This window comes from Camelus dromedarius, chromosome 3 (assembly GCF_036321535.1).
Source record: "Camelus dromedarius isolate mCamDro1 chromosome 3, mCamDro1.pat, whole genome shotgun sequence".
In the NCBI taxonomy this organism is placed as follows: domain Eukaryota; kingdom Metazoa; phylum Chordata; class Mammalia; order Artiodactyla; family Camelidae; genus Camelus; species Camelus dromedarius.
The window spans coordinates 96,211,129-96,228,925 of record NC_087438.1 but is presented as its reverse complement, the minus strand read 5'-3'; the positions used below and the strand labels follow the sequence as shown (position 1 = coordinate 96,228,925).

Here is a 17,797-nt window from a genome sequence, read left to right as displayed (position 1 = left end):
AAAATTCCCCTAAAGGTAAGACTTGAGGTACTTAAGTAGCTGAACAGATAGCTAGAGAAATGATGGGCTTCAGTTTATTTAACCAATGTGAACCCAGACTTGAACCTTAAGATACCTGCTTACCAGCTGTTCTTGACAGTAGCCTTCTTAGCCATCCCTGTGCCCTTCTAAAACTTAGAATACTTTGATCTTGTCCAGTGAGTGATTTTAAACTTGTATTTAGAGTCAAGAGTTATACAATTTCAATTATATGCTTAATTTTTGCACCTCATCTACTGAAATAAGGAAGCCAACAATCTTGTCACTTGGCTATGTCTCAGACAAGTGCTGGTAATGATCCTCAAATAGGATTCTGAGGTTTATTTTATTTTCAGTAAGTGTAAAAGCTTGGCTTTGATATGAAATTGTATCTAAAATATTATAAATCTTCATTTTATTAATTTTAAAGATGGAAAATTTAAAAATAAAGGGTTTGAACAAGCATAGTAGTAGAAGAGGTAGAATTAGGATTTCTTAGCATAAAGTCTTTTATTTTCTCATCATTAATTTGCAGTGGCATTGCCAGTCACACCAGGGATTTTTCTTTAAAGGGGAAACCTGGGAAGGAATTTGTTTTAATAGTATGTAGACACTTTACGTGATTGGTTAGTCAGTCAAAGGGGAGAATGTCTCTTGTTCCTTGTTGCTTTTGCCAATCACACAAAGGGAGCATAGGACTATGTACAGTAAAGGAAGAATGTATTCTAAGAAATCTATTTGGAGTCTTAGGACTCAGAGTTACCTGGAATTTCATCTCCAGTGCCTGAGACCTGACTAAATCATACTTAAAATATTTATCCAGCCTTTAATACTGGTTTGTAATGCTCTTCTACATGAAATAGAAAGAGAAATGCTGAATTGGAAGGAGACTATAAAGTTTCTCAACAAATCAAATTTCATTTTCCTCTCTGGCACATAAGAATAAGAAGTTCTGTTTTAGTGTTTTTAACTTAATCTTTTATCCTTGAGTTGTGTTTATGTAAGAAAAGATAAATTAAAGGTAACATTTCTCCTCTCCAGAAATTATCTTATTAACTAAAGCTTCCATTCAGTCCTTTTCTATGAGGAAAGTGTCCACGTATCTCTGCTCTGTAAATAATGTGAATAACAAAAACCAAAGCAATTTACTGAATGGTTATAATCACATGGGAACTGGAAACAGCAAATACAATGTAATTGTCACTTTTATCCTCTTAATTGGTGATTGGTTTATTATTATTATTTTTTTCTTTTCTCCAAGCTAAAAGGAGTACCATGACTTTTCAGCATACAGGGTTATACTGAATGAAAACACTGTTTTGTAAATTCTTGATACCCCTGCTTTCTAGAGTTCTCTCTTGTTGAATTAAAATAGCTTACAGACTGTTTCATAATGTACCATTTATGGTTAATACGACTTCACAGTCTCTCACTTGAAGGCGTGACTGAGTGGTATTTCTAAGCATTCTCCAAATATTGCCTCTATTCCACTCTGTCTTCTTCTGTAATTCAGGTTAAACATATATTAGGCCTTCTCTTCCTACCTTTTATGTCCTTCTTCCAACATTTTGTCTGACTATGCTGTTTTTAATTTTTTTTCCTGACCCTTTTCACTTTACTCATTCTGTGTCTTAAACCTGTCAAATGTGTTTTTAATCTCAGTTGCTATAATTTTCATCTCTAGACTTAATTTGATACTTCTTCAAATATGTCACTTTTTATACAATGCCCTTGGCCCAGTGCCCTTCCCTCCCCCTTCATTTCTCTTTTTCCCCTTTTGGGAGCCAGACATTAAAGACAAGGATATTCAAAAAATAACTGCATATATAGAGGAAATTAGAAAGTCACCATGCATGCCCCAAAAAAGGCACAGATTCAGAAAACCTGATTAGAACTTAAGTTTACATCTGAGGCTGATCCTCAGCATGGAGACAGTCAGTAACAATAAAAAACAAAAACCACCAAACCCTGCGGAAGGGAAAGAATCTGATTTCCAAAATTTTCACATTGTTACACTTAAACGTCCAGTTTTCAACAACAACAAAAAATGACAAAACATACAAAGAAACAAGGAAGTATGACCTTTTCAAAAGAAAAGATACACCAACAGAAACCACCCCTAAGAAAGACCAGAAGGCAGACCTACTAGACAAAGACTTCAAAGCAACAATCTTAAAGATGCTCAGAGCTAAAAGAAGACATGGAGAAAGTCAAACTATGAAGAAAAAAATGGAAATATCAGTAAAAAGATAGAAAACTTAAACAAACAAACCAAAATTCTAGTACAATAATTGAAACGAAAATTTGCTAGAGAGATTCAAAGGCAGATTTGAACAGGCAGAAGAAAAAAGTAGTGAACTTGAAGATAGGAAAATTGAAATTGAGTCTGAGAAACAGAAAGAAAAAAGATAAAAGTGAACAGAGCCTAAGAGACACCATCAAAGGGGCTATCATATGCATAGGCACATGAAAAGATGCACAATATTGCTAATAATTAGGGAAATGCAAATCAAAACCATAATGTAATGCCACCTCACACCCATTAGGATAGCTACTAAAACAAAACAAAACAAAACAAAAAACCCAGAAAACAAGTTTTGACAAGGATGTGGAGAAACTGAAACCCTTAGGCACTGTTAGTGGGAATGTAAAATGGGATAGCCACTCCTGAAAACAGTATGGCAGTTCCTCAGAAAATTCAAAATAGAATTACCATATGATCCAGCAATTCCACATCTGGATATACACCCCAAAGAGTTAAAAAGTAGGGTCTCAAAGAGATAGTTATACACCCATGTTCTTATAGCATTCATAATAGCTAGAACATGAAAGAAACCAAAGTGTCGTGGACAGATTAATGGACAAACAAAATGTGATACACACATGCAATGGAATATTACTCAGCCTCAAGAAGGAAGGAAATTCTGACACATTCTACAACGTTACTGAATCTTGAAGACATTAGGCTAAGTGGAATAAATCACTCACAAAAGGACAAATACTGGGTACCTAGAATAATCAAAATAGTATAGACAAAAAGTAGAATGCTGTTTGCCAGGGGCTAGGTTAAGGAGGAAAATGGAAAGTTCTTGTTTAATGGGTATAGAGTTTTAGTTTCACAAGATAAAAAGATTGCTGGAGATGAATGATAGTGATGATTAAACAATATGAATGTACTTCACTGTACAGTTAGAAATGGTTAAGATGGTAAATTTTATGTATATTTAACACAATAAAGCAATATATATATATCAGCGTAAAAAATAAAGGCTTCAGGGTAAAAGTAGCTTTGGATGCTGAGTTTACTTTTCTGGGTTCTTGCTTTCTGATTTTGACCCAGCTATTACTCACTTTTTTGTTAGTTCTTTAATGTTATCTATATTTCATCCAGCTTTTAAAATTGTCCTGAAGAGGTTGATTTCAATAACCTAGCACATCATTACTAAAACCTGTTTAATTTGTGCCTAATACTTTCTTCCCTCCCACTATCCATGTAAGACAAATTTCCAAGTTTCTGTAAATTACAACATTTATATTTAATGTCCAGTACTACTTAGTTTTATTATTAAGTAACACTTGAATTAAGATCCTAGGAAAGGACCAAGAAGTTGTTAGAACTGCAAACATTATTCACTCAGGATAAACTAATTAGACTTCTTAAACCATAGATGATTTGAAGTTGGAAAGGACCATGGGGAGTGATTTACTCCAGCCCCTTCATTTACAGATAAAGAAATTAAGGTCTAGAAAAGTTAAATAGCTAATGCAGAATTGGAAAATAAAATTATATCCTCTGGGTTCTAGTCTGTTCTTTGTACTACTGATTTAGTAAAGGGTTATTTCAGAAAAAGTGTTAGTAAATTTCATACAGTTGGTACTTCAGTTATTTACATGTGGATGATGAAAAGAGGGTGACCTAAAGAATTTCTTTAGAGCAGAATTTTCCCCAAATGAAATAAAAGAGATATGGACAAGTAAGTTTAGGGAATTCTTAAAGTTACTGCAGGTTTTCTCAGAGCCATATGTTACCATGCACTGCAAAATTCCAAAAGAGTGATGCAAAATTTCCCAAACTTACTTAAGTATAAAGCCATTTTTCCCCAAACAATCTTGGTCTAGATTCCACAGAACACATTTTGAGAACTGGTATTTTACACTATCATAATCTTTTATACAGACAGAACTACTCAAAAAGAAAGAAAATTATTAAAATTATTCACTTTTAAAAGCCTGAAGGGGGAGGGTAATGGCTCAGTGGATGAGGTCCTGCATTCAATCCCCAGTACTTCCATTAAAAATAAATAAATGAATTAAACCTAATTACCTCCCCTCCAAAAAATTTTTTAAAATTAAAAAAAACCCTGAATGCTTTTCTAGGGATTCTACCTACTCCATTCTATAAGTTTATCTGCTGATTGCTTTATGTATATAAAGCTATTTTAAAAACTCAGCTTTGTCAGATCAGCAGAAGACATCAGGTCAATATCAATAAAAGGATTCTAAAGATAGAGCCCTCTAAAGAAAACACTTAAGATTCTTTTGCCACAGAGACATGGAATCAATTTCTTTTACCTTAGGTAAAAATTTCACTTCTAGTGGAAAGTGAAAAATTATTTTTCTAACTTGACCTAGTAACACTTGAAAAATGGATAGCAGAATCCATTTGGATCTTTCAATGCCTAACTGTACTTTGAGTGTGACAGATATTTAACCGTCAGTGAAAGTACCAAACCATGTTTAAATTTATTAAAGTTTATGTCACTACTTATCATAGGCCTTTCCATAATTTTTTTGTTATAAACTGGAAAACGTATAATTACCTTTGTACTAAGAGCTTACATGGAATTTTGAAAAGTAGAGAAGTCGTCAACCTGTGATCCAAAAAGAAGAAATCCTAACTGGGCATAAGCAAAGAATATTATAAAAAACATGATGGCAAATCCTACTATGTCTTTGATACAGCGGGACAAGGTTGTTGACAGCTGAGACATTGTCTTATTAAAGCTTATGAATTTGAATATCTGAAAAAGAACAAAGTTAGTTGAAATAGAATATTACAGATTATAATTAGAGTAAGTTAATTAATTTCAGAAGAAATCTGCTTCAAATTAAAAGAGGTGCTTAATGATTGATAGGGGTGTTTAAGGCTTTGCCAGCAATCATTACAAAGTCAAACTAATTTTAAAATTACTGTATGGTTAAGAATATCCTTTTGTTTTTTCATGACTTTGTAGTTAAGTTCCCATTTTATTATCTAATACAATAAAAGATATCTAGTCTATTACATCTGATAAAATATAAATACCTTTATCCATGCAAAGAAGATGGTTATAGCAATTACATTATTGTAATAAATATACCAGTATGCAAGAAAATAGAAGTCTGAATATTTTTCAGTATTTTTTAACAGTTGTCCAAGTAAGAGAAAAATTTGTATATTACAGTATAAGTTGAAGAAAACGGCCACAAAACACAACTAAATGGGAAAATAAGAAGGATTAAATTAGAGACTTATTTCAATATCTAAATCTCCTGCAGCCTATGAAGAAACACATGAAAAAGTTCATCAAATGTTCAACAAAAAGGGAAGGAGAGATAAGAGATAGGCTTTTACATAAATGGAAGTAAGCCCAAATAATAGAAGTTTAAGGTAGTATGTTCATCATAAAAGTAGCAAAATACTGATTTTGTGGCCATCCTAATCTATCTGCCTGTTGGCTTCTTTTAGTCATAAAACAAATACATCAAATGGTTATGTAATTCTGACTAGGCTGTAAGAGTTTCTGCTCCATGTAACTAACTACATGATAATTAAGAGTTTAATAGTTTTCACCATGTAACACTATAAGAAAAATTTTTTTACAGTTTCCCCCAAATAAACCCTTTTAGAGCTCTTTAACAGCTCTTCTATGATTTTAGAACCAGATTATCTTAGGTATCAGAGCTTATACCTGTCATGAAAATTTTCTTTTGATTTCCCTTCCCTAATAGAATACTCAGTTAAACATGTAATGCTATGCCCAATGTTAAGCATTACTGGGGATACCAGAGGTAGATGACACACTTTCTGACTCTGAGAAACTTTCAATTTGGTTTTGAGAAGCAAATATGTATGTGTGTATATATATATATATATATAGGATTTGCTATAACTGAGAGCCAGTAAGACTGAAAGATCACATTGTACAAACCAGAATGTTTATTGGTTTTTCCTAAAATCAAGCTCTTAGGATTTTTTCCCGCCCTGCCCACACCTCTATGTTTATTTCAGTATTTTCCAGTGATCAGAACTGGCAGTCTTTGGAGTTTCTTTTAGGGACTGTTTCCCCAATTCTGGTGGCATCCTTTGTGCCCACAAGCTACCCTCTGGCTGCTCAAACCTTTTCTGCCTTCAGTATTCTGCCTAGGCTTGTCTTTTGCCTGTTCTTTCAAAATTCAGTGTAAAGAGGAAAGCAGATTTAGGCAACTTAGAAGAGTACATTTTACAGGAACTTGCCCAAGAAGATCTGTGATTTTCAACATGAGGCCCTTGAAGAATACATTTTTTTTGAGTGGGGATAGGGAGACCTACTGTGCCTATTAAATCATAATACCTGTGGAATCACTTACTCCTCTAGGTTTATGCTAGTTCTCCCAAGGACTAAATCAGAAGAAAAAAAAAATACTGACTTCTCCCTTTTATAGGCATACCATTGGTATGTACTATGTCAGTTCATTTTATGATTTTTTTAAAGTACTGTCAGTTACAATGTTTCAATTTCTGGTATATAGCACAACATTTTATGATTGATACTTGAAGCTTTTAAAACAAGTCCCAGATGAATAGAAAGTTCTGCTTTTTACACCTCCCAAATTGGTGCGTTCAGATGCAGTTCCCTTCAACCATATATGTGACTATATACTCACCACCAAAAGTAGTAATTCTAGCCAGTTCCAAATACTTCTGAAATAGGCAGATTTAAATTCTTTTATTTTTTGGAGTTCTTGTGTTGTGAAGACAAAAAGAAAAATACAAAATGCGATTTCACAGGCAGCAATAAAATAATCATAGTAGCTAACATATCTGAGGAGCTTCACAGAGTAAAACTGCCATGAAGTAAGTATTCCTCCAGTTGCAGGGAATTCTGCCACCAGTCTGTAAAAGGTTGTGAAAGTAACTGCATTTCAAGTATTTATATTTCAGTACCTAACTCCATTTAAATTTCTGATCAGTGATGATCTGTATTTTAATCACTTATTTTGTATAAAATATGTTTTCTCAGGGTCATGGTCTCAATTTAAAAAGTTTCTAGTGGATTTACTTATATTTTAATGCTCCACTTTTTTTTTTTTTTTGGTACTCTGAATAGTGGTCAAACACCAAGGTAAATGAGAAGATGTGACTTTAGCTAGAAATTCATTCTATTCTGTGTTTAGATTGCTCATTTATAACTGAGATACTAAGTTATCTCCGTAGGAGAATGAGATGATGTTCAAGAACATGCTATACTGTTAGCTACTGTTATTAGTCAGGACTCCACCCCCACAAATACAGAATCCTTAAATATTTCAGAGGAGGGAAATATACTCTACCCCTTTAGCTTTTAAGATACTTCTTGCTTCTAAATGTCAAGATTACATATTTTACTAAAGCGAATGTTTTCTGATTACTGTAGGCACGGGATGTTGGACACAAAGATCTATATGCAAATAGAAGTATAAAAATTAATTCTAACACTACATACAAAAAGATTTTGAGGTAGTTCACTGTATTTCTGTTATTCTCTACAAATTGGCAGAAATTTAAGTAACCAGCACCTCTATCACAATATCATGATGTAATTATTCCTACCTAAAGATACTAGCAAATCTTATTGGTCCTGGAATAAGGTGCTGCCAAAAAAGACAAAAACAAGAATGAAACCATTGGTTAATAAGTAGAAAGCAGAAAAACTCTTTTCCACCTTGCATATTGGATAAGTGAGTGAAGTGAAAGAAATTCAGTATTTTGATCTGAAGTGTAGAATAATATGAAAGGAAAAAAGATGAGCATTCAGTTCAGTTTCCCAGATATGTGATGTGTACAAAAGGAAAGTAAGTGGATAAGGTCTTAGCGTAAGCAATAGGCTCCCATACAACTACTGATTAGATATACTACCAGTTAAAAGTTTCAAAATCTGCTGAAGTTTCTAAAAAATAACATTTTAAAAGGTAACATAGAATAAGCATAAAACCTAGAGACAGGAAATAAGGATTTAATCTAGTATCACAAGGAGTTCTTCATATGACTTTAAGCCTATTACCCCAATGTTTTACTCTTATTTAAGACATAGAAATGATTTGTATTCTTCACTTTATCCCTATCAGGACTATTGGAAAGGGTGGATAATGTTGGTAAGAAGCTGATTCCCTGAAAAAAGAAAATACTATAAAATAAAATGTATAATAATGTCAATTGGATGCTTAAGGTAGTTCATTTTTTCCCCCATTTTTATAAACTTTAAAGGCCGTGGTTATGTTTCACCATCACTGTTGCACAAGGGTAAAATTCTCTAATCAGAGTTAACACCAATTCCATATTCCACTGAGAGTAAAAATATAAGACTCATGAGAGAAAAGTGGCTCACTGAGACTTAGTGGATACCACTGTTTACCTGCTTCGAGGTCATTATTCCATTCCTCCTTTCTAACAGAATTCTAATTGTATCAGGCATCCACTCATTCCCAGATCACTTAGAGGAAGCCAATTCAATACCCAGGCAGATTCAATCATATTAATCCTATTTCCTTTGCCAGTGGATTCTAGAACCCAGGCCTAAGCCAAATAGCATGGTCCAGGTTAGGCAGATGACCTAAGGTAATCAGACTACTGGAAAGAATTTTTTCTCTTTGGTTGGTTCTCCTTCCTTCTCATGAGAGGATGTCTCTTATCCTTCTCTTAGGTCCAACAGGTTAGCTCAGGCATGTCCTTCTCATGCAATAGCAGAGGTGAAAGAGAACAAGTTTGTTTTTTTTTAATTTATTTTTTAGGGGGGAGGTAATTAAGTTTGTATATTTAGTTTTAGAGGGGGTACTGGGGATTGAACCCAGGACCTTGTATATGCTAAGCATGGGCTCTAGTACTTATACCCTCCCCACTAAGAGAGCAAGTTTTAATATACAAACCCATTTCAAACTTCTGCTCGTATCATAACTGCTGACATTCCACTGACCAAAGAAAGTCACATGGTTGAGCTCAGTACCAAGGTCTGGGGCAGTGCACCCTGCCCTGGGTGACAGGGCACTGCAAGTTTACATGGCAAAGATGTGAAGAATTGGGGCCATTTTTGCAAATCTCTGCAGGCTCTCATTTCTAGGATGCTGACTGCTGTTACGTATTGTTTGAAGTTTAAACTAGTCTACTCTTCAGACAAAAATTAATAACTTAATAAAGAAGCTCATTCTGAAAGGAAATCAACAGGTTTGAATGATCTAATTTAAAGGAAGAAATCATTATATAAAAAAAATAAAATAAAGGAAGAACTCATTAGGACTAAATGTTAGATCTGTCCAACTGCAGAATGATGAGAAATAAAACTATATATTCTTAAGTAATATAAAACTAACATACTATATGTAATTCTCCATGTTTTGGAATATATCCTGAAATAGTGAAACAATGAATGTGATGTTCCTTTTCCTTTTTTTTCATTATTGGCAGAACTACATTATGTTTATTTTGGAGCTCATGATTTTAATCGCAGTACCAATATGCACAAACTGGAAACCCTAGTGAGGGCTCTCGGTGCCTTTTAAATTCTGTATACTAATAAGAGGTGGTTTTGATTCACTCACCTGATGATGCAAAACAGATTTACATTAGCATTGTATAATGAAAAATCAATAAAAATAACTCTAGTTCCTCTCGTTATCCAGCTGTTCATTCGAAGGTTAATGAACTTGTTTAGAGTTTCAGATTTTGATTTTGATAAAGTGAAAATATATCCCCCATTTCGGTAAACACCAACAAATCCCCAGTGCCAAGGGGAGTTTTTACTAGGAGCAGAGTACTTCCATCTGTAGATATAAAAAGAATAATGGAGAGATGAGAAAGCCTGACTGAGATGTATTCTAAGAATTTAAACTAAACTTTGGTTCAAAAGTAGTAGTTACAAAAAAAAAGTAGTACTAAGTTAATAAGTATTATAGTAATTATGAAGCAAGATAGTAAGTTAAGGATTTAACTTAAAAAGATTAAAAGTTAAAAGGATTAAAATTTAGTATGTTTTCATTTTTTAGTGCTTACTGGGGGCACACATTGGACTACATGCTAAGAGAAAAAATGTTTTTAAATCCATCTGTTGCCTCAGGGAACTTGAACTCTAGAAAGTGATGACTGATTTTTTTTTTTTCTTTAGTATGTTATCTGTTGTCTTATGAACTCTTTAGACTTTGAGTAGGATGAGACTACCAAGGGTTTTAATTCAGAAACATGTCTCAGCATGGGAAAAAAAGATGATTCATAGTCTGTCTTCTAAAGGTCATATACCAATTATAAATGCCCAATAAATACTTTGTTACAGTGTCTATCTTGTTATATAGGTATCTTATTTTAATGAAAGTATATGAAGTAAAATCTATGTAACTAAATTTTGTTTCCATTCTATTTTAACTTAGCTATGGGATATCAAAAAATAAAGCCTTGTTTCTTCATTTCAGTCTCTATTCAGGCTCCCCAAAACAGAGCTGAACAATTATCCAAAGATGGTCTGCTTAAACTCATATTTCTATTAACAATACTATGTTTTCAGCAGGGAAGAAAAAAGTGACAACACTAAGAAAAAATACTCATATTTAATGAAAATTCCATAGTTGTGTTTCTGAGTGTTTTCCACATGATTGTTAAACTGAAACAAGAACATCTGTTACACCAACCCTCTCCTACTTCCAACTTTTAATATTGTTTTTAATTAATGAACGTTGTATGTTAGAAATACAAACAAGCACAAATTGATTCTTATTCTGGTTGTTAGGAAATGACATGTATTATAATTCCAAATCCATAATGTTAATTTTGGTATTTAAATTATTTCTAATGTTTATGAAAATTTGGAATATTAAAATACCCAAGAGAGTAGACTTGAGATCAAATTAAAAAAAAAACATGTAATTAAATAGTTGACTTATCTTGTAATTGTTCATTGAAAGGGAAATAGTGTATAGTACTGTAACAGTTAAGAGAATGTGTCACCATACTTATGAATTTATTAGATTTGTAAGAATTATACAAGCACTTTGTTTCCCTCAAAAATACCCAAAACTTATACAAAGAAAAAATAAATCAACAAAACCCACAAGGCAATGATTAATCCTATGGGGACAGGGGAAGTTGTTCAAGAAAGGAAATGTAATCATTATTTATATTTATATATAAACATTGACTAATGATTAACAAAAATTATAGTATAACTATAGGCTAAGAGGAACAGGAAGTGTGTATGTGGAGGGAGTGGTGTAAGAGGGACACTACAGATAACTTCCATGACAGAGACGATAGTTATGTAAAACTATAAAATCAAGTAATGGCAGTATAAGCATGTTATTTAGAAATAGGAAGTATATATAAGAAGAAACAACTAAAAGAGCTAAAAGTGGTTGCTTCTGGAGTGGGAATTATGGTTTGGAAAGGGTGCACCTTTGTAAATATTTTCATCACTTTGATAAATATCAAATTTAAGAAAAGATATTCTTTGCCTTTATGATTTTTGTAGGACCTTAAAAGCAACGATACCAGCAGCTTCTGTGTTAAGGGGTGGTAGTGTCAGTGGCTTTGGGTTTCTACATTTTCAATATAAAGTGTAGACACGGGTCTACATTAACATTAGCCTCAGCCACTTTGGAGAACAATGGCCATAACATCTTTGGCAGGCATCATCAGATGCAGTGTCTGCAGAACACAACCGCCCCTTTTCAATACTGGCAACAATAGAAGATATCACTGAAATAAGCCAGAGTGAGAAAGTGGCAGAGTAAACTGAAGACACTCCCTAGGGATTCCAAGCAGCATTTGGGATGTGTCTGAGGGCATCTTGCCAGAGCCAGAAAAGCTGACTGAGAGATACATGCTTTGCCCTGTGTCCAATATGACTTGGTACTTCATCTCACAGTCGGGAAAAAAAACACAACACTTTACATTCTTTGGTAAACAAAAAAAGAACAGATTTACTCTTTTCTAAACACTGCATCTCTGGTCTTCCTTTGACCCTGTTATGGAAACAGTCTCCTTACCTGCCAGACCTCTGTTGGTATTATTTGGAAAATAAATATATTTTCACAATTCTTTGGAGATACAATGGTAAGCTGCTAGAAAAATTTAGGTGTAATTTTATACTACTTACTCAGTATCAACTTTAAGGCCAAAATCAGTCAGATCTTCATTTTCAGAAGTGTATTTGTTGTAACATTCATTCATCAAGGACTGAACGGATGAATAGACCTTGCATGTGTTGTTACGGACTTTCAGCTGACGGACTCTGGGGACTCCTAAAAGTATGTTCTCATAGTAGATACGACTGGTGTTCTTTAAATCATACAAATTCTCATTATTGTACCAGGAGTCCCAGTACAGGCCTTCCAAAAAGGGTCCTTCCATAAACTTCATATAGAAAGATAAATGTTATGGGAAAAATATTTTCATGTCAGCTGTACAACAGAATCTACATTCATAATGTTATTCATAAGAGTATAAAAATCAGTGATTTTGAGGATGAGTATGAAAATAAATTATTAACCAAGCAACCATTAATAGTGGTAATGATGATGATGGTAATGAAGATTGGTAACATTCCTAAGTGTTTACTATGTACTGCTCTAAGCAAGTACATAGTATTACAAGTATTAACTAATTTAGTCCTATAACCCTTCTTTTCCAAGGGGTATATTGAAAGTTACTCTACAATACATGAGTATCAGGACTGGTCATAGCCACAATTCCTGACTTTACCTCAAAGTGTCTGTCTCCTGCCTCCCCCTCGCCCCCAGCTCTGGCACTGTTGACTGCTTCCCCTGGCTCTGCCTTTATCTGCTGCTTCTAAGAAATCCCAAGCCTAGGGTTCACTTTTTTTTCTTTCCTGCCTTTGTCTTCTTTGTCATTGGACATATACTTACTTCAAGACGGCACGAAATAGGTGAGCTCCACATCTTGTCTCACGGGAAATTTCCTATCATTCTTTCATATTTCACCTGGCCTAAACCAATAATAACCTCTAATCATTTGCCTCATCTCACACTTCTTTCACTCTCAGGAAATGACATTATCCCCTTAATAAGTTTCAAATTCCCAGCATGGCATTCATAATTAGACCTCTGTCCAATTCATGGTTTGGCCTTTTCCACCTCATCGTCTATATGCCTTTAATGCCATATATAGCTCCATATGATGAGTTACTTATATTACACACTGTTTATTCTTCCTAGAGTGACCTGTTACTCATCCTTTATAACTTCAACTGAATTGTGATCGCCTCTGGAAAACCTTCCTTACCTCTTCCTTGTATGTCCCTATGTTTGTGACTGAGATCCCTGAAACGTCAGTTACCTGAACTGTGCTCTCCTTATAATGTGAAGATCTTGCTAAATTAAGTGTAAAAGGAAAAATAAGTCTGTTCCAATGCTAAAGGAATGATTCTCTTATGCAATTAAAAACACTATAAAATTATATTTTGTATATGTACTCTTTATTATATACTGTACATTACTGTAACACACACACACACACACAGAGTACAGGGCCATATATCAAAACCACATATTTCAGTTTATGAGCAATTCAAGGAATTTTTAAGAGTAATTTTCACTATACACAATTTTAGACAGACTTTGGATCCTAACCCCCACATAAGAAGTCTCTTATTTCTCAAATCCAACGATGTTAAAAAAAAAAGGTAAGTATCACTTTTTTAAGGTTATAAGAACTTTACCACACTGAGAACACCGGTTCTCAATAAACACTGGTTGGTTGATTCTAACAGTTTAAAAAAATGACATTTATTTTTACTCATTCCTTCAATAAATATGTAACATATGCCCACACTATATGCCAAGGGCTTGTTTATACAATACCTAAAACTACTTCAACCATAGTCACATGACACCTTACCTTCCAAAAGTCAGTTATGCTGCGAATAGACTTAAAGTTGGTTCTTTCTTCACCAGGCACAGAAGTGTCCAAAAATAGAGATGACATAACTTTGTTTAAGTAATACATATGTGGGTTTACCATCCCAAAAGTCACTAAAGAAAAGAATTTTTTGTTTAAAAATTTATGTTTAAAACCTCAGTTTATCAGGATTAAAAATGTACTTCTAATTTGTTCCCCATTTTGTTCTGAAAATTCAACTTTATTTTTCTAATTATTAAAGTAATAATAAAAAACTAAAATAGAAATACACAAAACAGGAAGAAGTTTCCTGTAATCCCACTGTTAAGAGTTAGGTTTGGCATATATTCTTCAGAGTTTTCTAAATGCATACACATTTATAAAGAAAATAACTTTATTTTTACAAAAATGAGGTCGCTTTATACATATGACTCTGCAAACTGGCTTTTCTCCAATATTGAGAGTAGGTAATTTAAGGAGTAGTTAAGGTTATGAACTTTAAATTCAAACAAACAATGGTTTGAGTCCCATCATAGGGATATCTCTACCTCACAGTTTTGTTATGAGGAGTGAGTGAGATAATTCATGTGGAACATTTAAAACTTACGTTTTGGCACATGATAAAATTAAAAAGAATATTAATATTCTTTCTTACTCTGGGTGTGGGTGGGTGGGTGGGTTTTAGAGCAGGGTGTAGATTAAATGTGTATTTTTTTTTTTTTGCTAGAAGCCCTTTATTTTTAGAAATAATACATCTTCACTATCACTCCATGACACATGAGCCTATGCCATTTGTTAATACTGAATATTATTTTACTGTATGTACTAAAATATTAAACAAACCCTCGGATATTTAAGTTTTCAATTCTCCCAAATTATATAAAGGTGTTTTTAAAAAAAAGTCCCTGAATAATGAGATGAATGATTTTAAAATATTTTTTCATTCCCCTATGTTCTGTAATAAGCATTTAAAAACCAACCTAAGATATCTTAATTTATAAGATTGTCTGTAGCTGTCTTTTTAATCAAGATCTGACTCAAGCTCATCCCTATAATACTAATTAGTTAACAGATACATAACTGCCACTATGTTTGCTGTACCAACGGAAGTCTGGCCACTGAGCTTACATCTAATGTATGTTGGGTGCAGTAAAGACAAAATGCTCTTTAGTACCGATTAAGTCAATGCCCACAGATAGGAGGAATGCAAGCTGAGATATTTTCTGGTCTTCCCTAAAGATCTGCATTGATTCATACCTTCTGTTATTCAGTACTACCATATTTTACTATTAACTCTGCAACAGGCCAGGGAAAAGAATAAAGCAGACACCAAGATTAACTTCTTTAGCCTCATTTGTAGTTTGACCTATGAAACTAAAGTTAAGCTAATGTACCTGTATGGCTGTAAAAGAAATCAAGAATTGGCAACTCAAGGGAATAATTATATTCAAGATAGAACTGCCAATGTTGACTATGAAAGCTTTTTATTAAATCTGTGACCTAAAGTTTTGCCCCTTAAGAAATGGAAATAGTGTCAGTCTAAATGAATTTAAGATAATGTCTAAAATGTGTCACTTTTTGAGAGGTTCCAGAAGTCTGAAAGCCTATGGTTTTATAAAGTCTCTATGTTTTACTTTTCATCTCCACTTAACTTATTTGAAACAGCGTCTTCATCTACATGTGTACTTACATATACATAAGTTTATTAAGAAAATAAAGTAGAGTAACAACTCCTGAAGTGTGGTACTAACTTCTCCTTCCTTTCTGTAATGCAGCTGTTTCGGAGTTCCTATGAGATATAAAACAAAATTTTTCCTTACTTTATTCTATAATTCATAATGTATATAAATAACGATGGAGAAACACCGGCGCTTTTTAGCTGTTTACACTGTGTGAAAGAAAGTTCCAATGGCTTCTGGTTACCGTTTAACTCTCAGTTTTATGGGGGAGGAATAATTACTAACATTTCCCATGGTAACAGTGGGCAATCATTTTATGGCTGTATACTAATGAATTTTAGAACACGGTTATTTCCTCACCAGTCTTGTTTTAAATTTAAAGAGAAAAATACAAAGCAAACAACCCCCCCACCCCCCGTCTCCATCTATGCCTAAACGTTTTCTCCTCGCGGCAACACTGCTTCTCCGGATGGCTGGCTCCTGCGGGATGGTGGAAAAAGGAGTCGGCCTGGGGTTCTGCTAAGGCCATGACTCCCTACATCAACAAAGGCCTTCCAAGGCCAGCCTAGCGAAAGTCATTGTACAGCATATGACAGCACCCAGCTCCAGCTTCGGGCAAGGGGCGAGATGTCCCCTCAGGGCTTCAGTTTTCCTGTCTGTGAAATGGGACCACCTTCCCTCGCCGCTTCTCAAGGGGAAGCTGTCAGAGGTAACCGTGCTGGAAGTCATCTCTCTCACATGGATACAAATGGGACTTCAGAACTCCCTGCAGGGTATTTGGTATTGTCAGACCGGCCAAGCCCCGCCCACTCCCTAGGGACACCCCTCACCGCCTCTGTGCCACCTGGACGCCTCAGCCATGGCGGACTTGGACCACAACGCCAGTTCCACCGCCCCGGGCCGGCAGCGGCTGCGCGATAGTCTCGCGGCGCGCGCCGTAGCTCATGCGCCTGCGCGAGACCTCCAGCTTCAGGAGGGGCGCGCGAGGCTCTAGAAGATACCAGCGCGCGTGCGCACTGAGGGCGCGCTGGAGGGGGCACCGCCTGAGGGCTGACGAGGAGTTGCGGCGCTTGTCTCCTGCGGAGGACCGACTAGGGCAAACCTGTTTTGAGCCTGGGGTTAGTCATAAAAATCGTCGAAATTAATTATAATGGGCCACTCTTTCTTGACTAGTCTTAACATTTTATTGGCTTTTTTAGTCTTCATACCGCCCCTTTCTGAAGGTAGGTGTTTTGTCATCTTAGGTCTGAAGAAACACGCGCTAAGAGGGTAAATGAGTGAAGTCCATGGCCCGTGGGGCAGGGTCTGCTGGAAGGGTGGGGACTCACATCTGGCCCAGAAGCTTTGCAAAGATGAGAAGGTTTGTAAACCAGCTATAGGAAAGGCCAGACAAATTTGGCTGTAAATTAAGGCATCCTCAAGCTCTCCAGGTTGTGGGACAGGAGGGAGTCTCAAGTTAGTAAAAAGACAAATAAAAAGGAATTCAGTGGAAGGCCCCAGGGCAGCCAGCAAAGAACCTCAAGCTGTTTTGGAAATAAAAGAAATGAAGTCACTTTTTTTATTTCTCTGAAAGAAATGTAGAGTGATGTTGATAAATGCTGTTTTATGTCATAAAAAGGAAAACTAGGTCACATGGCAGTGAGAGTCAAAGACTACCAATGATAAAAGGAACGGGAGAGGTCTAGCAGAAGAGAGACCTGAGAAAAAGAAAGGGCTACTGGCCTAGCTTAAGAATAGCTTAATACAAAGATTTGCCCTTTCCTGTATTTGGACTCTCTGAGTCCAGCAAAATTATGCTTTCTAAAGTAATAGGTTATCTGAACTAGAAATGTAGGAGGAAAAAAACCCCAAAATATAGGTATTCAAATATACATTAAATTTAAGAATTAAGCAGATGACCGCAGACTCTTCTTAATCCATTGAACTCAGTAGACTCAAAGATCTTGAAGAATTAGAAGCCTATTTGGTTAAAACAAAAATCACA

At 34.9% G+C, this 17,797-nt stretch overlaps 2 protein-coding genes across 3 annotated transcripts in view; one reads left to right on the top strand and one right to left on the bottom strand.

The window, feature by feature from the left end:
- PKD2L2 (polycystin 2 like 2, transient receptor potential cation channel) overlaps window positions 1-16,759 on the bottom strand; it is a 29,647-nt gene extending 12,888 nt beyond the window's left edge. The window contains exons 1-8 of the mRNA XM_031441848.2: window positions 16,682-16,759; window positions 15,825-15,960; window positions 14,135-14,268; window positions 12,375-12,631; window positions 9,832-10,053; window positions 6,925-7,153; window positions 5,324-5,494; window positions 4,858-5,039 (exon numbers count right to left, since the gene is read on the bottom strand). Of these exons, the coding sequence (XP_031297708.1) occupies window positions 4,858-5,039; window positions 5,324-5,494; window positions 6,925-7,153; window positions 9,832-10,053; window positions 12,375-12,631; window positions 14,135-14,268; window positions 15,825-15,960; window positions 16,682-16,759 (1,409 nt within the window). The remainder of the gene's footprint in view (window positions 1-4,857; window positions 5,040-5,323; window positions 5,495-6,924; window positions 7,154-9,831; window positions 10,054-12,374; window positions 12,632-14,134; window positions 14,269-15,824; window positions 15,961-16,681) is intronic.
- A 52-nt stretch (window positions 16,760-16,811) lies between these two features.
- The window catches only part of KLHL3 (kelch like family member 3), a 238,308-nt gene continuing 237,322 nt past the window's right edge, over window positions 16,812-17,797 (top strand). Inside the window, exon 1 of one of the 2 annotated variants that reach the window (XM_031449089.2) lies at window positions 16,812-16,931. Coding sequence is in view for 1 of the 2 variants with exons in the window: in XM_031449087.2 (XP_031304947.1) it covers window positions 16,964-17,036 (73 nt within the window). In the remaining variant the exon portion in view is untranslated. Of the gene's footprint in view, window positions 17,037-17,797 lie in introns of both variants that reach the window. The other variant, XM_031449087.2, reaches the window with a different exon arrangement.